General features: G+C 34.6%; 1 protein-coding gene across 11 annotated transcripts; it reads left to right on the top strand.

The window, feature by feature from the left end:
- The first annotated feature begins 3,270 nt into the window (after positions 1-3,270).
- Positions 3,271-22,933, top strand: LOC105670384 (uncharacterized). 11 transcript variants are annotated; one of them, XM_067352173.1, is made up of 19 exons: positions 3,271-3,430; positions 5,198-5,505; positions 7,287-8,671; positions 10,555-10,650; positions 10,950-11,129; positions 11,428-11,634; positions 11,899-12,155; positions 12,398-12,587; positions 13,296-13,485; positions 14,119-14,213; positions 14,664-14,687; positions 14,967-15,011; positions 15,122-15,188; positions 15,715-15,882; positions 16,665-16,800; positions 16,889-16,996; positions 17,580-17,732; positions 18,252-18,284; positions 18,608-22,933. In XM_067352173.1, the coding sequence occupies exons 3-18, from the start codon at positions 7,904-7,906 to the stop codon at positions 18,277-18,279; spliced, it is 2,712 nt and encodes a 903-aa protein (XP_067208274.1). In that variant the 5' UTR covers positions 3,271-3,430; positions 5,198-5,505; positions 7,287-7,903; the 3' UTR covers positions 18,280-18,284; positions 18,608-22,933. The 11 variants fall into 11 exon arrangements, with proteins under 11 accessions (XP_067208274.1, XP_067208269.1, XP_067208277.1 ...); XM_067352168.1 differs by lacking the exon at positions 18,252-18,284; XM_067352176.1 differs by lacking the exon at positions 18,252-18,284 and having other exon boundaries at positions 13,296-13,437.
- The last annotated feature ends 529 nt before the right edge of the window (positions 22,934-23,462 follow it).

The following is a 23,462-nucleotide window of genomic DNA, read 5'->3' on the forward strand; positions in this document are numbered from 1 at the left end:
AATCATCATCAAAGAATATAAATAGTTGAAAAAATTTCAGTAAAAAAATTGATATACCTAATTAAAAAAGTTACTACATTTGCAAATTAAAATTTTACTTTGATACTGTTTCTTCGATAATGTCTGTACAGTAATATTTATTCTTAGCATGCTATTTCTTAATAGCCTGATATGTTTGGTCGTCTCGCCACCTGGCTGCCTGATAATTATGACGGATCACGACAAGGAATAATAAAGGGAGCTTTCTTGATTAGAACAGAGGTATAGATTTCGAGTACGCGCTCTTTCACGCATATGTGTCGTGCAAATGAAATACTTACGACTATTTTTAGATTTAGACGTCATCGCGTTTACGCGCTATCTACAGCTGGAGCGAAGGCGATCGCCACGTTGCCTCTGCTTCGATGACCCGACGAAGATCGAACACCGGGGATAATCAAATTCTGATTAGGATTTTTAAACATGACGGTACGCACAATTTAATATGATTATATAATATAATAAAATCAGTGTACTTAGGTGTGGTCAGGGTCAATTTACCAATTCTGGCCGTTTAATTTTTAATCTGCTTACAAGATTTCTTAAAGATACAGAGTTTTGCGGAAATCTTATTTTCATAAAAATTAAAATTAATCTTTTCGTGTAATTTAATAAAGACCATAAAATGGACCTTAGCGGATTCTTTATTACTTCATTTTTCTTCATTTCTTTTCGTTTCTCTTATGGTTTATATTTTTATCAAACTAATTTTTGTATTATTACGATCATTTTATATTACACTATGTAGACTGATTGAAAAGAGAAATTCGATCTGAAATAATTTATAATGCGTCTTGAAAGAGCATTGAGAGTCAATGAAGCAGAATCTATTCAAAGTGGCCAGAACTGGTGGTCCGACTTTATATTTGAATTTGAAAGGGATTACGCAAGAGTTTGCGGCATGCCACGAGATAATGCACGCGAGTACGTTTACCCTACATCGATTGTCCGGCGCAATTCGGTCAAATCGCGGCCTGCTCTTGTTTTATTCAACGATCGGCTATCAACCCTTCTTCCTTTTGTTCTCCGTCTTCGATTTCAGTTCAAAATCTACGTTCTTGCGCCGGCACAAAGAGATTTATTAAATTAAAATTAATCTATTTAGGTTTACGCATAAGATCTCTTGTTATGTCTTTGATATCTCGCGTACAGTTGCAATTTATTTGCGACGATGATGGATCTTTTATTACATCACATCGGCGCGAGTTGACTCATCGTCTCCGGCACACATACATTCTTTCTGATTATATAATTATTTACCTCGTCATAACTTTATCATAATTTATTCGAACCACGTGACAGATGTTTATTGATCGTGCGTGACTTGTTATCAGAAAAAGAGATTTACAAGCGTACAAAGAAAAAATAAATAAAATCTAATATGTAGTAAAGACAGTATTCTATATCGAAAGTTCTATTTCCTTTAAAAAAAATTTTTAAATAAGAAATTGATTTTTAAAAATAATTTTTATGCTTTTCTGATTTATTTTTTTTTTGTCAATTCTATAAATTTTTATATTTCTGTAAATAATATCTCACTCGTTTTTACCATGTGTATAATTTCCAAGGATAATGTAACGTAAATAAGAAGGTCTGTACTATCGTAAAAAAAAAAGGGGTCATCGTAAGTTAAGTAAAAGTCTCTGTGAATCCGAAAACAGTGGTGAGATTGTTCGGTTCCGCATTACCAATGTAAATTGATGTTCCTATGACATAGCAACGGTTATAGAAAACTGATATGTGATTATATGTGTGTTACTGTAGTAAATCTTTATACATTTATGCACTTTTTATAATATTTTTCATGAAATATCTTTCTTTCTCTTTTACTTTGCACACAGCACACACATTCAAAAGACATCCAAAAGATATCCTGAAGATATCTTTGAGAGATACGATATCTTCGAAATGTCCCCCGAACGTCCCCCGGATATGCATGCTGTGTGGATTCTTCCTTTTTTCCACTGCAATGTCCGATATCTTAAATAAATGTACAAGATGTTTCACATCTCGTGTTGGTTGTTAACAATAGATTCTTTGAAGGCAATTTTTTTCTTTATCAAAGCATCTATAAATTTCAAATCGTGAGCATTTGAAAACGGAGGGTTTCTTCGCAAACTAAATATTAAAGAACCAAAACTACATATATATTTTAGTCTATTTAAAATACAATTTGGCTTAGTTACAAAAATATATAACTGGAAGTTTGCGATAGATGATGACTTCTCAATATTTTTATAGAGAAAAAGCAACTGTGAATAAAAAAATTTCTTATAAAAAATGCGTGAAAAGTGGGATCCTGTATGGTTGTTTCATTTTTAGCATAGAAAGTGAACAATGCAGATCTAAAAGGAACAGACCTTATTCCACTCGTCAAGGTAACGGGCGATGATTCGTCGTGGGGTCGACCGCTGGTGTTGCGCAGCGGATCGATATGCCGCGATGCCACAACCGACGATATATAGGGCGAATCAGAAGAAACTCTTATCGCCCACCCAAAAATTTCAATATTTTATTTTTTGATACAAAAGATTCGAAACTAAAATATAATGTCAAAAAAAGAGATGAGAAAATTGTCATACAATTTTCAAACCTGCATTAAAGATTTATCGGTTCGCTTCTCTAAAGTCTGATTTGTTTATTAAAAAAAATTTCCAAAGAACTTTCGACTCACACGAATAAAATAATAATAAGTTTCGGATTTCGCAATTCTTCAGCGATGGGACGTGCAACTTTAAATTATCCGATACAAACTTACCCCATGAGGGTTGCACGTGGTTCTCGAGTGCTTGAGATAAAATTTCACTCTGTAATTGGAACACAATTACTTCCAATTTGCAGTTAGAGCTAAAATACCAATTCCAGTGAAATTTGAAGACAAACAATTCTTTATTTACAAAAAAACAATTTAAACACAATTTAAACAATTTAAAGATTGCGCGTCATTTAAAGATACAAACATCAATAAATCTTGATCAATAATTTATTTTTAACGTATCAGATTTATCCTAATCGAAAGCAGAATCTTGAGGCAAAATACGTTTGTCCCGAGCTGAAGAAGTTTCAGTGAAAGTGCCTTAGGACACCCTATATTTCAAAATATGGGGTGTAACGAATAGTTTGTCCTCTCATTTCCTTTTCACGGAAGGAAAAGCGTGGAAAAGTGGAGACTACGTGACAAAGGGAGGCTTTTCAAAAGAAAAGAGCGCATTCCTTCGTGCGCATCGGAGGGGGTTCGCCCCGCCGAGTCGACCAGCGCGTGTCCAGGCAGACGCCGATCGGCGGCCGATTAATCGAAAGTCAGACTGCCGCGGACCGTCGACGTCGACGCGACGCGTTTTGCTCTCTCTCGACGCCCGGCGTCGCGTAGCGTCCATTTCATGTGAGGCAGGTAGGCGTCTCCGCTGTCGTCGCATGCTCATCGTCGCTTGTGTTGTGTCGTTGCTGTTATTATTTGTTTCGCAGCACGATGGAGTGCAAAAGTAAAATGTGAATAGAACACGCCGCGTTCGAACGTGTCGCGAATCTGCAGTTGACAGTGCGTTGTTAATTAATTGATTATTAAATTAATTAATGTTATGATTGTTGAGCCGTTGAATTTAGTTTAGTGTGATTTTCGAAATGGTTTGTTACGGATAGATTTCATTGACACGACGAGAGATATCACGCCGATGAATCTGAAAGTGCGAAATGCGCAGAGTAATATTGTGCAATATTGTGATTGGCAACCTGAAAATACGATTGCATGAGTGTATAATAGAATTCTGATTCGCTTTGTTTTCCAAATCGCTTGCTACTCGGAGATCTAATTAATCTGGACATAATGCGGTTGCACTCGAGCGGACGCAATGCGCAGAGATGCTGCAGTTATGTCAAAAAGTATTCTATTTTATATTCTAATTGAGTGCAAATATTGAGAGAATAATAAAATATCGTTTTTCCGTATGCGCGTTAATAGTGTTGCTTGATGTTTAAGTTTTGCGGAAAAATATTATTACATTATCATTCAAACACGCCGTGTACATTGCACTTCAAACGAATGTGACAGCTGCATCACGGAGGGATGCTGCATGGCGCTTTTGCATGAATATTTTTATGATTCTTATTCAATTATGTGAAATTAACCAACGCGAAAATTGACATGATGTAACAGGATATTAAAAGAATCCCCCTTTATTTGCGTGACAAAAGTCGCCTTGCCCTTTGCCAGATTAATCGATACCCAGCAGCACATTTGGAGCGCTTTTATGATCGCGGAAGTATATAGTGTACAGGGTGTCCCACAGCTCACAATCTTAATAGGTTTGGCCAATTTAGAATGAGTTTTTTTAACAAAAATATTGAGGGACATTATTTGGTGATTTTCTCACACACACACATTTTCAACATTATACATTTTTATAATTAACATACGTTTCAAAAATTAATATTCTAGTAAATGCAATTTAATTGAAATTTATTAAAGATCATAATTCTGCTTTCTATCTGTTCTTCTAAAATTTAGTTCACAAAAGCTCTTTTTTTTTCAATCGCTCAGAAAATCAGTGCTTTAATATTTTACTAAAAAAATTGACTTTAAATTCATCAAAAAATCTATTATTAAAATTAAAACTGCTCGTTGTGGAACACCTTGTACATAAATATATATATAGTTCACCATTAGTAACCGTTACCAATGGTGATATAAAACTGACTGATAAAAGCAAAATGCATTTTTATAAGAGAATCTCAACTTTCCCCAGTCTTGAAATCGATCGTTGCGTGATTGAGTCATGATTAAATTACAAATCGTCGGAGAATGCGGTTTATTAAAATGACATAAAACAGATTTTTTTAAATAATAAAAATAAATGAATGGTTAAGATTCGGTTTCCAATATTTTGGTTTTGGATATTTAATTATTCCACATTAGAAAATAAATTTCTATTAATTCTTTTCAATAGTAATGCAACCACTTGTTGGAAGACCAACAAACGCGATAGGTGATACATCGCATGCAACAATTATAACGTATTACGAAACCTGCTAGAAAACTTTTAATTCCATTATCATAATTATAGTCACTCAAAAATCTATTAAAAAAATTTGAGTATTTTCGTGTATGCAAAAATAGTTGTCAGACAACGTAATTATCTATATGTTTATTTACATGTTTTAGGCCTGTAAGCATGTTTTAAACATGCGATTGTCGCTTTTCGGAATATCGACAACTTGCCATCACGTTCTCATCGACTGACGAAATCGTCAACAAGATTCTTCAAAGTTTTTATAGAAAAATATCAAGTATAGCGACTTAGCTCTAGTATCAGGCAGACAGTGATTCGCGAAGAACGGCGACGGATAAGGAGCGAACGCTGACCCGGCTACGCCGCTGACCACGACGAAAAGCGAACGCGCACGTACTTTCCACATGCTGACGGCAGCGAGGTGAAAGTGTAACGGCGCTTGAAGCAAGGCATTCATCAGGTATCGCAATATCATTTTGCTTTTAAGACCGTTCATTAACCAATGAACGTATCGATCACGTCATTCGACGTAAAAAGAAGTGATTCCCTTGATTAAACACTGCATATTATGAATCATTGAGATCTAAAAAAAGAAAAAAAAGAGTTAGAGAGAAAAAAAAGAGAAAATCGACAAGTGCGTAAAGCTGCTCAATTATATTTTACATTGTAAAATTACATTAAATCTTAAACTACATTAAATCATTCTATCCTTGTTTTATGTCTAATGAGCGATAAAGATAGAATGACGCAAATAGCGCTAATAGCGTCTCTCCGAACGCACCTTTAACCATTCATTTATTTTTATTATTGAAAAAAAATCTGTTTTATGTCATTTTAATAAAGTTACATTATTTGTTAATTGCTTTTGAAATTCATTTTAAAGCCAACAAATTTTGGATTTGCGATACTAAATCTCAAATAATTTTTTTTGTACATGTTATGGGAATAAATTTTTTTTTTCTAGTTTCATGTTTCATATTTTGCTTAATGTTTTTTATACATTGATATAAATTCCACGTAAAAAATGTTTAAAACCCGTTGCATCACATACAATTTTTTTTATTTTTTTATCCACCATTTAGTTTTTTGCACATTTCCGCTCTCGGAGATCATGCATAACTCTCATTGTGTTCTTCATGGCTGACCCGTTCTATTGATCCCGTTCATTGATTGACAGCTCGAGATTAAATTCAAATCACTCGTACAGTGGCGAGGATTCTTAGTAGCGTAGTCAGTAATGTTTTTTATTAAATGCTGAAATAACGCGTATTTTTCTCTTTCTCTATCTGACTCCCTCGAGCCAGGGAACATTGCAGCGGTCGAGTGATAAGACGTCGCCAAGGTTGTTGGCAAGCAATTCTCACTATTGCCGCTTGTCGTTACCTGTTATCAATTAACCACAAACAAACTTAACCACAATGATAATCGGCTAGAAATATTTACACAAAACAATGTAATTATAAAGCGTATTATTATCACCATTTAAAGAATTAGATAGCGATATTTGTATCGCAAAACTTGATAAAATATTAATAGAATTAAATTAATCTACAAAGTAACTAATGTGTGTGATTTTGATTTTAATAGCATATTTTCTAAATTTGGAGTAGATTTCTTCTTAGCGAAGAAATCTCGAGACGTAAGTTTTTAAAATTATAAGTAACTGTAAGAAAGAAGAACTTTGCGCAAACTAAGTTTCAGGGAGACAAATACGCAGCAGAATCATATTTCTTAGTTTACTCCACATGGATTTTATTCTACCTAACACAGAATTTTCGTAAGAAAAGTTGTAGTTTGCTTGAAATTTAATAACAAAATTATCTAACTAAAAATTCGAAAGTTGCGATAAATAATGATTCTGATATTTTCGGATTTCGAACAAAAAAATTCGTCGCCAAATTGATTAGAGAATCTTTCAATAAAATTAAAATTGCGAGTTGTAGAACAGCATATGTACATATATTGGAATTAAATAAAAATAAACTACATGAGATATTAATTATTGTGGAAGTACCATCTCTAATTATATTTTAACTATTTTCATAATTATTAATTTGAGAAGCAACACTTCATATCTTCGGATAAAAGTTGTTGCTTGTGTGAATTTGCTGGTCGCGATAGCCCGCAAGGTATATCGCATGATTGACATTACGGACATCTTATCAGTCGGCATCGGTTGACGAGTTCTCCGTTTCATAGTTTATCATACTGGGAATTTAATCTGGATCTCTTTTGTTTCAGCTTGGCCTGATCTCAGCGAGGAACATAATGCCAAAAAGGATACCAATGCTTATTAATTTAATCTCAACGCAATAAGGATTCAACTTGAAGCCTTCGACATCGTGGCCTGAAAGATATCGTGCATTGACAGCGATCAATGTGTTCCTAATTTCTCGGATTACTATTATAAATAGATAACATCATCGAGAAGATAAGTTGGTGCTACGATTAAATCGTTATCAGAATCGGGAGATTCCGAAGGCAGTGCGTAGCTTTCAAATTCAATCAATCCGAAGATCTCAATCAAATATAATAATCAAAACTTAAAAAAGTTTAAACTAAGTACACAATAACGTAAGTTAAAGCGGAAGAAAATGAGGAAAAGAAGTCGGTGCGATCTTGAAGCCGATGGCCGCATTTGATCGAACCGGTCTCGCCCGGATTCGAGGTTACTGATCTCCGGAAGCGGACGCGCGCCAGGTAGAAGACGACGGCGACGACGAGGAGGACGGACACCCAGTGTCGGGTAGCGCGGCCGGGGGAGCCCAGGGTGTATGCGCGTTTTATTAATAGCCAAGTTTCGTCGGCGTTGGTGGGGGGGCCGCCGACGGCCCGCTCGCGGGTGAAAATAGAAAAGAATGTTTTTGGAATCCAATTGGACTTGGTTGGCAGAACGATGGGGCAATATGGCCGACCTGGCCGAGCGGGTGGACGATCTGATATGCAGTTTCGACTCGGCCGGTGAGACGACCATGGATACGCTGTCGATGCTGATATTCGGCTGGATGCTGTTCGGCCTGGTGGTGTTGTGCGTCGGCAAGTACGTCTACAATCGTTTCGTGCTAAACGAGCTCACCGTCGCCGCCGTCGCCAGCTCCTCGTCCACGTCGTCGCAGCTTGGCAAGGACGGCCATCACAGCGAGAGTGTTGTGCCCGCGAGCAGTAGCATCGTCGGTAGATTCTTCGATAAGTCTAAATCAGTGTCACCGACGTCCTCGGCACCCTCGATCGCGAGGGCTGCTACCGGTAGCGCAGGTGGTGGCGGCGGCGGTACCGCCAGTGTTGCTGGTGGTGGCGGTGGTACCGCTAGTGTTGCAAGTGGTGGTGGTGGTGGTGGTGGTACCGGTGTGATAGCAGGTGCGAGATCACCGTCACCGGGTGGTTACGTGCCGCCCACGCCGCCGGTGAGGAAGCGCCTGACCAGGAAGACGTCCGGCGGTCTCATCAGCCCATCGCGCAGCTCCCGAGCGCTGCATCTGCCGACCGCGACCGGCGCCGATGCAGAGGCCGTGCGCTGGGTCAACGAACTCATTGTCTGGCTACACCACGACCTCGTCATCCTGAACGAGCTCCTAGCCGTCTGGGTGGCCTCTCTCAACGACTTTACCGCCAGCTCCACTGACGAGGTGATTGGCACGCCAATTTTGATCCATTTTAACCGGGTCGAGGTCTTGCTCCGTTATGCAAAAACGGCGTTGTATCAGAATAGCAAGCGTTTTCTAGGCTCTGACTAGGTTGGAGATTCGAAAAGGCTGATGCTTTCGGCAAACTGATGCTAAATTACTAAATAAATTTGTTCGTTTATAATTACTGCGGAGTATATGTCCTCGTAAAACATAACATGTTGCAATTGTTGCGGAACTTTGCGCGACTGGTCACGCTCGATAAGGCGAGATACGAGCTCCTCTCAAGGCGTGGGTGACTCCGGCGAAGCAGTGGAGAGAGAAGGGAATGCGTTTGTCTGCGTGAGAGTTTGTGTGTCGAGTGGGTCGAGTGGTGACTCTTCTTGCATATGTCGCGGCGCGGTTACAACAAAGCGCGGAGAGCTTGTTTCGACATGTTACGAACTTTTGCCCTCAATTATCGACACGCGCTCTCCTCAGCGACAGATCGAGCGAGCGTGGGACTCCGCGATTTGATAACAACTGCCCGAGCTCCGAACTGTCTAATGCAATTGCATCGTCCAACATTTTACGCGCTCGGAATTACGGGCACCTTTCCAAATCTCACTGTTGTTCGATGATTCATCTGGCGAGAAATGAGAATAGCATTGTCGATTGGCGGAAACTGGACGTGCCCTCAATCGCTTCATCCGCGTCGAGTCATTATTGCAAAAATCATTGCTGCTGCGTTTTGTCTTCTCTCTTTTCTCCGTAAACAAATTAAAAGCAATTAAAATGTCATTAACTAACGATACGTTGTGAGCTTCAATTCCATTCAGCTAACATTCGCCTCGACGATTATAAATTTTACAGTAAAACAATGTAACTAGTATCTGGTATATTTAACACTGACCGCGTAACATCTCTTCGCGGAGACACAGTGCTGAATGGCCATTTGCATGGATAAAGATACATCAAAGATCGCTGGTGTATAAAAAGGCTTAATGGTTCGGTGCTGTCCTTGCCACGTGTAACCGATGTCGTCATTTCGCTGGAATAACTTAAATTTCGTCAGAGAGTTGAAGCGATTTCTGGCTTGACTTAATTGTCGACGTATAAAGCGTATATTATAGCATATATAGTACATTAATTATTTTTATGTATGCAAAATTTATTTTATTGTTACGTATTATTATTTTTATCGAAATTATTTCTCGTATTATCTTTATCACACTATCATTAAAACTTGAATAAGTATTATGACGCTTCGTAATGGATTTTGGCAAAAAATTAATTTTATTAATAACTATACACCATAAAATTAAAGATGTACAAACTTAATTAATTGCTCTGGACATATCGAAAAATTGGTAAAAAGATGTATTTAGTTTAACTGATAATCGATAAAAATCATATACCTAAACTATGTTTTAATTCAGCATAATTGGCATATCGCTGCATGTACAAGGATTGCTCTCTGAGTTTAATTCTGAATATGAATATGCAAACAAGTGGTATCGCGTAACGTGGCGATTGCGTGTCGCACAAATGCAGCAGTATAATTAGTGCGCGTGTGAAAAAGTGTTGATAGCTTCATAGCTGTGTACAGAAAGATCCACAACTCGCGATCTTAGTTTTATTAGTCAATTCTTCAATTATAATTTTAAACAAATCTTTCTTCAACATTTATTATTTATAAATATTGAGATTTATAAATCATCGAAAATCTCTTTTATTTTAATCGTTTACAATTCGAAAACTATAGTCGTTAGATATTGCTTTTAGGGAAAAGTTAACTTAAAATTGATCAAAAAATTTGTCATTAGGATTAAAGTTGCAAATTGTGGAACACTTTATATATTCTATCAATCGACGTAATGGCAATTAGATGTTTGCGTATGTTTCAGCACGGCGTCGGCGTCGAATTCGTCCGCGTTCTTCCGGAAACGAATCCGCCAGTCTTGTCGAATATCTTTTGCGAATGCGACTCGAAAAACGATGTGGTATGTAAACATTCTTTTCCTACTTATGTTACAATTTCATATTTAATTCTGCAAATTCAAACTTGAAAGACCAGCAGTGTCTTTTTAAAATATCATAATTTCAATATAAAAAAATTTGGATTAAATTATCATTGTTTTCAGTTTGCGTAAAAAGTTTCATGTTAATATTCGGTTTATTACATAAATTGTTATTAAGTAGTTAATAGCAACAAGAATTGTAAAGTACGTAGTTGACAAATTAATATTTAAAAATCAGGTACGATTAATTATCGAAAGAAATACTCTTTTCACATCTTTAGACTATCACATGCGACTGCGAAGCCACTCCGGCTTTGCAATTGAAAGCATTTCGGCAACGAGGCGACAAGGTGGAGGTCAATCACTATCGGGTCAACGTCAATCGCTTCCGCGCTCGTCTCAATGTCGTTTGCATCACCGAGAAGCTGCTGGTGGATTTGAAATGCGACGGCTGGCCAGAGGTGCGTGGTGATTTTCCGCTAACAACGGATTTCCCGCGTAACGGAACGATATGCGGAAACTTCCTATTCCGTTTTCTATTATCGTACAATCACGGCTTTTTATCGCTCATCTATAACGTATAACGTATTTTTATATAACCTTCATCGTTTCGCACCGATGAACGGGGAAGAACAACATTAAAAATTCTTTGACGTATACTTTGTAACGTTCTTGCGGTTAATAAACATTTGAAGAGCTGATAAACAATTATTGATCAGCGTTTGATGAAATCATATTAATTGTTACTTTACGCATCAGGTAAAGATTTCTCTGGCCGCGGTGGGCACAATAAAGAAAGACCTGGACGAGAGCCAATTGCAAGAAGTGGTGACGGAAATTGTGGTGGGTGCTTTGCGAGGCACCAACGTTCACCTCAATCTTTCCCAATATCCTACCTGTCCCCGATTATGGAGGGAGCCGCCTCCTCAGCCAGGATTCTCGTATCCTACGCATTACGACAATGTGGTAAGCAATCGTCAGGTCTAAATGCGTTTGAATCCCGTTTGCGGATCATTTATTTTCTCAATGAAATACTAAAGTGCAATACACCAAGTGTTAAATTTATATACAAACATAAAATTCTTACTGTACTCTTCAAGAAAATTTATACCATTCTCATGCCAGTACGTCAAATGTAATTCATTTTTATCGAAAGAATAATGTTTCTCTAATGAATTTATTATGCCGTTATTGTCATTGTTGCATGCTGTGATACGCTTCGTCTTACAGAACGTCTCGAATTCGATGATACACCAATCTTCACATCCACGTCTTCAGGGACACACCGCGCCGTCGCCGGCACCAATGCAATATCTGCCTGGTGAGAGGCGGCTGCTCGTGAAGGTCGTAAGGGCTACCGATCTCGGCGGTCAGCGCGGAGCTTTCGAGCCCTACTGCGTGGTTGAATTGGATGAACCGCCGCAAAAAAATCAGACTTCCATAAAGAAAGATACTAAAAATCCACTGTGGGACGAGGCCTTCTTATTGTGAGTTCATGGAAATTTTGATCTTTTATGTATTTATTCTGACATAACAATTTTATTCTAAGTTTTAAATTTTTTGATCAAAAAATTGTATGATAAAAAGATAACGACGAATAATTTTAAGAAAAATAATACACCATTTAAAATTGTGTAAGCTTGATTAGTCCTTCTGAGAAATCTATACTCTTGTTTATTATGCAAGATATCTATGTAAAAGAAACTAAGTTTTAATATTGTATTTGTAGCGATATAAGTCACAACACAACCGAGGTGTTATTGGAAGTGTTTGACCGTGTGAATAGAAGCCAAAGATTTTTGGGACTTGGAATCGTGGGCGTCGAAGAACTGCTCGCGAATCCAAGCCAGCGGCAGATCATACCTCTTCAAGCGCGACCGTACGAGGAAGATGATATTACGGGTACCCTGACAGTGGAGGTAATTGTTTTAATTTATTTTAAATACAAGAGATATTGCCGCGATGTAATAATTTTCGAAAAATATTTTTACAAGCGTGCATTTAAAAAAGAATCATCTTTTTTCAAAGTATCTATTGCTAAAAATATTTCTCAAATTGTTGTACATCGCTGTAGATTTTTGAAATCTATATACACTTTATATTTTTTAATTTTAATAAGTTCTATTTTTTTAACACATGAAGCGTTTCCAAAGTTCTAGGAATTTTGTTTTAAATTCTGTAATTTTTCAATTTTTGTCTATGCAACATTATAGTTTTACTGTGAAACTAGCGTGAAACTAGTTTTTTCAAGTCTCTTTCATAAAACTTTTGTTAAGTATCTCTTATTCTTTCATAGCACGTTTAATGAAATCGCACACTATGTTTTTTCGACTCAGGAGACAAATGAAAATCGCTAAGCTTACTAATTTGGCGAGTAGTATTTACAGCGTCTTCTGCATTTTCAATATCAACACCTCAGAAATATATCTATGCCGTTTGGCTTGACGGCCAAACAATACTGATTGCTATTGGCCGGCATCGCGAGACAAATATGTCAAAACTTATCTATGTATGTAAATATTGGTCAACAGTCTTTTGTTTTTGAGTCAGAACGCAATTCCCAGAACTTCAGAAACGCCACCTTGCAATTCTCATTATCTCGCACTATTTTTGTATTTGTTCTGCAGTTTCTATTCATCGAGGGTGCGGAGGTGCCACAAATCGGGACCAAGCCTTATAAAGTCAAGGAAGCGATAAAGCCGGTCTCGCCGACTCGTTCCTACAGCCAGCAGAATGTCATCAGCAGCAATAGTCTGAATTACAACAATGGTAACAGTACACTTATCTTGTACGACTCTGCCGCGCAGTCGGAAGGGGGTAATTACCGATTACTTTATCAGGCGTGTGATGTGTGTGAACACCCGATATTGGTTTTTCTCTCATTAGTACAGTAACTTTTCTTTACTCGCCCTCTAGTTTAAACGACAAGTATCCTTGTTGTTCGTGAACCAGAATCGAACCCTTTAGTATGAGAGCGCATTTGTTAAAAAATTATGCATTGTTTATCGCACGTCCGAAACCGATCATCCCCCGACGTAGTTTGGCATGAGAGCGATTATTAGATTCTCATCTCCCGTGCGCAGCATCACGAATATAGAATGCCACCCGAATGCAATCGAGCGCAAGTACCTGTAAGATAACTTATTTACCAGAATCGACTAGATATACAGAGCGTCCAAAAATCGTTCTTTATTTATTATTTTCTAACTTTTAAATTGCTCACAATTAAAAAAAAAAACGGTTAAAAATTGATAAAAAAATTAGATGAAATGCAGGAATCTGAGACATTCTGTATAAGTCGAATGATAGATAAACGTAGAAGTTCTGGCATTTAAAATAAAAAATTAATGCTTTTATATAGGAATAGTCACAGAGAGTCGTAGATTTGTAGATTTCACTGAATTTTGGTGACAATGTACCCTGAATTTTATTAGAAAAACATTTTTGCAGACTACTTAACAAACGGCAACGTCGTGGATTCACCGTACAAAAGTGGGCAAACGAACGGTAACAAGGGAACCTTGATTGTACACAGTCAGCAGAGGGTAAGCTCATTAAACGACTAAAACCAATTTTTACTGCATGCACATAACACTCGCGTGAAATGAAGTTACGAATAACCAAACAAGTCAGTGGTGGATTTGTATAAAAATGAGCGAAAGACGAAAATACTCCGTGCGCCCATACAATCATGAAAAATCCTACAGAATAATTTTATTCGGAAGTATTTCTTTTTCCAAATATTTTATCAAAAAAGAAAATATGATATTATTAAAAATAATTACAGATAGTAAAGTGTACAATTTATATTACATATTTTATATAATTTTATAATTGTTACATAATTATTTCATCGGTTTGGACATTACTTATTTTGAATCTCGGAAAATAATCTGCTCTAACTGTCGGGAATTTAATTCGTCCCTGACAAACATTATCTTTGCGATTATTATGGTTTCTGCTAAAGCATGATTTTTGTTTGATTTCTTTTACAGCAACCGGAGCGACAGGTCGTGAAGGTAAGAAACACTCGATGTTAAACTGTTCGTATTTCAATCAAAATATAATTGTTTTTCACCCACATAACGCAAAAAAAAATATACATCTCGAGATAGCTCTTTCAATGATGACGCAACTTGAGAGACGTCTGGCACGCTAAAGCAAAGATTGGCAAGCGAATTCGAAGAGTTTGTCATTCGAAATGTCGGTTTTCATATTTCAATTTAACTTTAACATTGAACATTTGTTTCATGAGAGACTTAACCGTGTTTGAGTGCTGTGTATTACTAATGTAACAGGTCGCTCTGACGCACAACGGAAACTGGCAAGAGATATCCCCGGAGGTAAGCGAATCCACAACATTTTCGTTTCGTTAAACTTCGAAATTTTATAATGATTGCGATAATTTAATTTTATATTTTTTCTTTAAATTTTGAATGCAAATTTCTTGCAGCACGGAACGAAAGATGTCAGCGCTACCTCGGGACCAGAGAGCACGCCTAATTCCTCTAATTCAGAAGGTAAGACTGTTATACAAGCTGTACCAAAACTCAGATATTCTTTTAACATGGATTTTTCATTAATTTGGAGTCAATTTTTTCTCAGCAAAAATGTCGAGGAAATTCGTCATTTATTGCATCTATAATTAATTAATTTGTCAATAAATTGAATTAAAATTTCATTAACTGAAAAATATGACTTTGTTCTTTGTTTGTTACTAAAACTAAACCCTAAAATTTAATTCGCGTGAAAAGTTCTTCTTTCTCAATTGCTCATAACGCCGAAATATCGATACTTTGACATATTTGCTGAAAAAAAATTGACATTAAATTAATCAGAAAATCTACTATTAAAAGGGTATCTTCGAGTTTTGTGACATTTTGCATAAGACCTAAAATACTCCTATAATATTTACGAAATTTATACTAAAATTATGTTTTTAAAATTTGATGCAAAAATATCCTATTTGTAATGTTATTCCCAAGTATCTCGCAGATTCTCGTGATGAATTTGCAAAACCTAACAGATATCCTGATACTTTCACAGAAAGAGGAAGGACTCGGAGGAAACGACGCGATTTCTTCGGTACTATAAAGAAGCGATTAAGTCGATCCAAGACGAGAAGTAGATCGGTAGGTCCCGAAGGAGAGATCAATCATGAGGATGCTCATTCGAGATCCATATCCGCCGATAGAGCTCGCGATCCCGGATCCGGTAAGATTTCAATATTATTTTTCTTCAATATTCTTTGTCTCATAAATTAAAAGTGTGTATAGAAATGTGCGATTGTTAAAAATATACATTTTTCAAATTAATTCATTTAATCGCAATCGATAGAAACTGCTTATAATCTAAATCGTAGATTATTGTCTTTAGTCTTATCATTTCTCAATTGTACTCACCTGTGTGCACACTTTGTCTTGCTCACACATATGTGTATCACTTTGGTACTCAACTTTGGTAAGTGTCTTTGTAAAATAGAATGTAGTGCAAGAACTTTGCTTTTTAGAAGTAGGCAAAACCGATAACATCACATAGCATTAAATACAATTCAGAAATGCTCTATTGTACTTCTAGACAATGCAATTTACAATTCGGAATTGATAAAAATTACAACTCGAAAATACGCAATCATTATCTTTATCTTTACAACTCATTACATTTTTTATAAATAAATAAAATAAATAAATTTTTATTTTATCTTTTTGTCTTTTAATTTATTATTATTTATGTATGTTATATGTATATTCTGCAGTTGCGAAATAGATGTGAATTTTTATATCGGTTGTGCCTAATAAAATCGTGCAATATTTTTATTTCTTGATAGATTGAGCGAGTACAATAGATTTAGCAAGTATTATTCAAGTATAGCGGATATTGTTTGGCACACGAATTATCTTAAAATAGAATTGAACACATTTGATTTATGTTTCTTTTTCGGCCTTTTAGCTAGCGTTTTTTTTTTTTTTTTTTAACGAGATAACTCTTTTTCGTAGAGCATTTGTCGGTGCCAGAGCAATCGAGACGATCGAGTCTAAGTGAAGCCTCGGGTATAAGCGGAACATCCACGAGAACTTATGTCAATGAAGCCTCCACGCTCGTTCTGGAGACTTTGGAGAACGGTATAAAAAAGTAAGTAATCTAATCTTTATATTTAAAATAAAGTATATTTTTATATTTTATTATACTAAAATAAAACCTATATTTTCTTAAATTTTAGACACTACCTCGTACCTCTTTCTCTCGCACAAAAGAGCAAATGGAGAAAAAAGGGCACAAAGTTGCACATATTTAATGATCACACATTTATCGCCAAACACATGCCTGGGTGAGTAATATTATTTTAATTTAAAAAGAAATGCATAAATAAATGTGCCGAGTGCACGCGTTTATTGGAAAAATTGTTATGCATATATGTATACCAACAAAAAAAAAAAATGGTATCAGAAACTAGCGCTAATTGAAAGCGAAAAATAAAATGTTAGCTTAATAATAAATCTGCGTATTAATTGAAATAAAAAATGTATCCAACAACTGTTTCAGAAGCGTAGCTCCTTTAGCACAGAGCTCAGCTCAGTTTTTACTAGTTATGTCCGAAATTTGTGTTGATAATCGATCATTATTGGTCGATCGTATCAATGTTGTACGAAACCACGAATTTCGAAGGTCCAATCTCAACCATGGGATTTATTAACACTAGAACTACCGACGATTAATATATACCAATTTCTATTTCTTTTCTCTTTCTTTTCTAAAAAGAGATGAAGAGAAACAACACATTAATCCATTTAATCATTTCACATATTTATTAATCAAAAGTTCTAGTATGTTAAACCTTTTTCAAATAAATGTAATAACAATATCAAATATAAAATACAATTGCTTGTCTCAAAAGAACGCTTGACTTTCAGAGGAACAGTCTGTGAGGTATGCAAGAGAACTCTCGCGCGAAGACTCGGCAAACAAGGCTACGAGTGCAGAGACTGTCAGATGAAGTGTCATAAGCATTGTCACGTGAAAGTCGAGAGAACGTGCCCCACGTCCACTATTCAAAGTATCGAGCTGTAAGTATCGCAAGTCTTAATGTAACAAATGTAAAAACTAAATTTATTCAAATTATATAAGATAATTGATTATTACATTAAAATTAATATTATGTATATATTGTATATAGTATTGTATATTTAATGTTACAAAATTTGTGAGATTATATATGAAACACATACTAAGTACAATTTTTAAAATAAGAAAATTTAATTTGTTATATTTTTTACATCAAGACTTATAAAAATTCAATTTTTTTAAATTTCTTAAAATTAAATAAGTTAATAGTTCATGAAAAATAATTACTGAAAATTATTATTTAGATAATATCTTCGAGTTGTTTTAACGCAACTTATTTTTTAATTAGGAAAATTATATTTTTCTTAACTAAATATCTTATTAAATTTCAATAAAAATTATAGAATTTATTTGAATTGAAAAATATTCGAAGTGTTATTATAATTATGTGTTTGTTCATATTTTAATATCACGAAAAATCATTTCTTAATACTGCTTTTCTGACATTTTTGTGGCGTAAGGTCCCTTCTGCCAGTACTGAGCGAATAGGATAGGTAAGAATTCGAAAAAAATGAGTGAATTTTCTAGTGATATACATTAGATCGCGCATGAGGAAATGCCTGTTCCCGGTAGATAGATTGTCATCTGGACTTGTTGGATAATTTGCTTGCGAAAATCCCGCTTGCTCCTATACTTTGCTCAAACTTTTCGTCCGTTTGTCTATTATCTACTGGGATTGATCAATTAGTATTTTCTCCCGAGGTGTTATTTTCAATAAAGCATGATTGAATATATGATTATACTTCATTTTCTTCATCTTGTATAAGATACAAAATTCAGAAGGTAATCATTAAATATTTGCGATCTTTTTTTTTAGGACGTGCATCAAGGCGCCGCCACTCGAACGAAAGCCCTCTATGCTCCTCTGCTCGCGATAACGTTGTCGCTTCGCACGTTTCGCGACACGTTATACGCTTTGGACACGACATACGATTTATTTTATAACATAAAACGATCATAACGATAATTTGTTCACATTTGTAAACGTTTCACGCTTCACATTTAGGTTCTTCCATTTTTCGAAACGAAAAGATAATTTAAGCTGTAACATTCGTCGATATTTTACAAGTACCAAGTCGTCTCGCGAAAAGACACCAAGTTTGCATTTACGCAAACATGATTAAATCCTAAACGAGCAGTTACAACGCGAACGTTTATTAAATTTAATTTAAGATACGCACTATTACTACGAATCTCTATTCTGTGAAAAAGTATGTAAAGTAGCAAAAAAATCAAATAAGAATTTTTTTGACAAAAATTATATACAATTAAATTATTAAATTAAATCTTTAAAATATGAAAAATTAAATTATGCAAATCTAATTCCCGTCTATTTTATTTTATTTGCTGATCTTTCGCAGATTATCGATTATTATTATTACACCTTTTGACGATAAGCGACGAAATTGAAATTCGAGAAATGTGTAATTAAATAATGTGCGTAACTTAAAGGATATTCCTGTAATCTGTATTGCTTCCTTGAGTTTCTTATCCTAATTGTGATGTACTTTGTCTCATTGATCGTTAAATAACACGATTAATTACATCCGAAAATCATTAAATCAAATTCGCACTGATTCCAAGAAAAAAGAACCAAAGACGCAATACTATGGTTAAATAATACTCTGCAGATAACAGATGAACTGGAGCTGTGAGTCTTTCTTAATTCACCTGTTATCGTTGCAATTCATTGATAGCCGTGCAAAGTAATTAATAAAAATAACGATGTTAACAGTAAATAACGCTACTCACAATAACAACTGTTATGATAGTAACCACGCGAGTAATATTAGCTGTAACAACAATAGCAGAAAGTAACGACAAAAGTCCACCAGATTATCGCATCTAATCGAATTCTATTTAAGTTTCAGTTATGTTTAACACATGCATATGACAACCATGTACCTGTATAGTTTTGCCTTAATGCAAAAAAATTGCGTCTTCTAAATCTAGTTGCATTATCTGAGAACGACGAGAAACCGCCTTATTTCTGTTACCACGTAACACGCCGACGAGATGCGAGTCAATTTAATGAAAATTTTGTCGAACGTACGCGTGGACGCAGATTAATACAGATCGAGATAATCGAAAACGGTAAGTGTTTATGGTGCAATTCAATCGGTGATGTCAGAAATTTTTTAATGAGAAAAATCTTCAATGTTGATTTGTATACTTTTTATATTTTTTCGCGTAACAAAGAAATGTATGAAAGTTAGCGTATCAGATTTTTCAAATATGTTATATGAGTAATAATATACTTTACTATTAATAATTCCATTATCCGCGATATTTTGTAAATAATATTAAAATCCTTTCGACTTAGTGCGTTTTTTAATTATCGATTCAATTGCGAAGTGCAATTAAACTGCAATAAATAAATCACGAAAATCAAAAAATGATCAAAAATGCTTATTCATAGTTTTGTCGATTATTTCATTCGATATTTTATACGAATTGAATAAAAAACATCTTCTTTGAATGCTAACCAATGAAGGATGCATCGCAAAAATACTAAATCGCTAAGATGAATAGTGTGCTTAGATTTATATATCTTGCTATACATGTATAAAAAATATTATCGTAGTACAAAATGCAATCAAAAATGTACGCAGTAGATCAACGTCGGTTGCCTAAACACGTAAACAGTGTATCGATATGTCGATACATTTATACATACAGATGACTTTAGAAGTCGAGAAAAAGTTTCTGCGGAAAAGTCTAATGATAAAAGTCATCATAAAAATATTCTTTTTTCATTTTTACTTCTGCAATCTGAAGAAAAATTACGAGTAGCTTTACAACAATTTTCCTAACTACCCTAAATAAAAAAGAATTGCAATTAATTGTAAGCTACTACACGGCGAGAAAAGATTTGCAAGCGCAGCATATTATATTATCATAGTAAATATTGTTAATTTTTATATAAATAACAAAAAGATTGAAAAATTTTAATTTTGTCGATTAAAAATAATTTTGTTAAATCTGCAAATTTTACTAGAATAATATATTATTTTGCTGAAATAGTGAAATTTGTATTTTTTTTTATTTAAAATTGTTTTAATTAAATATGTTTAGCAGAACAAATTTTTGTTTCCAAATAAATTTATCCAGTGCGATTCTTCAACAAAATAGATTTTGCTACCAATATCAAATGATGATAGTGACATATAATTGTTTTCACGTTGCTTTCGCATATGCAATAACAACAACGGTTTTACTGTAACAGCAACATCCTCTTTCTCTGTGTAGTAAATTCCGTCGACCAGTCAGCGAACAAATAATGCTGACCGAAAAGCAATCTCATAAATAAGTACATGTATTCATCAATCGAATGCGCACATACATAGGTAAATTGAAATGATACAGGCAATTATTAGAACCGAACAGCGCGTGAGTTCGATTTTTCCTGTATATACAGGCTGTGAAACGAGTCGAAAGTCGTGGAGTGCATTTTGCACGTGGGTTGTACTTACAAACGGATCTGGTCATTTCCGGCTTTAGACGGGAAAGAAAGAACCTTCTTTCTAGAGGACTAAATTAATGAAAATTTTTCATTCAACAAATTAACACTAGAAGTACCGGATAAAAATAATGCAGGAAATAACTACTTCTAGAATTGTTCTAGTAATAGAACAAGATAAGTAAAAAGCTAAAATTTAAAATATCAAATATTTGAAATAAATATAATTTATTTTTAAATCGATAACATTAAACAACATGGAAAAAAATCAAAAGATCTTCTTGCGGTACTTCTAGTATTAAGATCAGGAATTATATCTAATCAAACATAATATATTATATATAATACAATAATATAAGGAAAAAATATATAAAATTAGGATTAAAAAAAAACTTAGGATGTCCTGCAACTTGAGACGTTAATCTTAATAACAGTCTCCCTTCAATCTTTTCTAGATTTTTCTTATCAAAAATGTTAGGAACAGTTATTATTATTTATCGCAATTTTCGATATCATATGTCTTTATAACTAAAAATAAGGTTTAAATTAAAATCTTGTTAAAAAAATTTGTCCAAAATTAATTCAGCAATATTTTTGTTATCTCTCTCATTCTAAACCTTTAGTTTTTCTAAAAATTCTCTTCTTTTTTTAGTTGTAATTTGAAAACGCTTGTAATTCGAATACTCGAAAAATATTGATGCTTTGATACTTTTAGAATTTCAAATATTTTTAGTAAGAAAAAATCGATCCAAATTCATCGGCGCATCTGTTATAAAAATTAAAGTAGTAAATTGTGGGACTTTATGTTTAATACGTAGATTCCCAAAATATTTTATTCATTATATCTGTAAATGATTTTGATTACTTTACATATTTTCCTAGGAACACGCTATATCAATGACATTTTTCCATATAGAAATTTTCTGAATCTTTCAAGATCTGTCTCTGTCTACTTGTGAGTCTGTCAATCGTAGATTATAAATCCTATTTCTGGTCATACGTAACTTTTAAAGCGCTTTATAAATACGAACACCTCTTTGTCAAGAATTTTTACACAATTGACCGTATTCTTTAAGAGCACCGCACAATTGCGTAATCGAAAGTACAACGATATGATTCTACGTAGCAATTTATTGTTAAGATCATTATTAATGCACGACAGATAATTTCTTCCTCGCGCGTTCGCTCTGCAACACGCACGCATCTCCGTTCTCACTTCCTTCCGTTTGTTCGCCGAAAAAGATCGCGATCATGTATTTATTGACGCATCGAAAAGAAGAAAATAATTACAAGGCGTTGACGTTAAAAAGCGTGTAAGCGATGACGATGATTGTGCCTATAACGAATGTTGTTACGAAATAATAATAATGTTATACACTTGTCACACACAAGTCGAAAGTCTATTTATGGACTACGGTATATTTCCGATTGTTCCGCAATAGCTTCTTATATTCTCGATCCAACATCGATCGTATCTCTATGTACGTATAATATGATATAAAGAGACCATGACGATGTCGATTATTATGCATTGCCGATTTATAATAATAATATAATAATTATAGTTATGATATATATATATATATATATAATGTTATTATTAATATAAATTATAATGGATGATGATGATAATGGTATAATGTAATGTTACAGAAAGTAATATATTGTGATCTTACAACGTTACATCTGTCTGTTCAGAATTTGCGCCACCCAACTTTGATTCGAGCAAAATTAAAACAATTGCGGACATTTCGAGATCGATGGAAAATGTAATAAAACTGCGACGCGGTCATAAATCGCGAGCCGAACGATCTTTTGTCAATTCCTTTTGATAGCAAAACTTTTTATTGAGAAAAGAAATATTTTATTTACACATTTCCTTAACTTTTTTGAGAAAATATTTGTATATTTCGATTTATTTTTGTAGAATTTATTTTTTACTAAAAAATCTAAAGTCTAAATTTTTTATAAATTGTATATGATTATAGCAAACTCTATGCTTCCGCATCATTTTCACATTTCTGTATTTATAAGGAGACAAGCCTAGCGTTCGTTACACTCTGCCTGACTATCAGAACGCGTGTGAAAAAAGAGAGCCAGCATTGCGAGGCTGTCATGCAAATCAAGTCATTTTCGAATTGAAACTACTTACTTAGTCAATGTTTTACACTTTTTTAATAATTAGTCCTCGATATTACAACTAAAAAACGAA

This window comes from Linepithema humile, chromosome 3, assembly GCF_040581485.1.
Source record: "Linepithema humile isolate Giens D197 chromosome 3, Lhum_UNIL_v1.0, whole genome shotgun sequence".
Taxonomy (NCBI): domain Eukaryota; kingdom Metazoa; phylum Arthropoda; class Insecta; order Hymenoptera; family Formicidae; genus Linepithema; species Linepithema humile.

What these genes read in the sequence shown, in the direction of transcription:
- LOC105670384 (XM_067352168.1), top strand. Translation starts at nt 7,904, where the DNA reads ATGTTTTTGGAATCCAATTGGACTTGGTTGGCAGAACGATGGGGCAAT. An exon ending in CCGCCAGCTCCACTGACGAG is followed by an intron (nt 8,672 to 10,554) that starts GTGATTGGCACG and finishes CGTATGTTTCAG; the next exon opens with CACGGCGTCGGCGTCGAATT. An exon ending in AATGCGACGGCTGGCCAGAG is followed by an intron (nt 11,130 to 11,427) that starts GTGCGTGGTGAT and finishes TTTACGCATCAG; the next exon opens with GTAAAGATTTCTCTGGCCGC.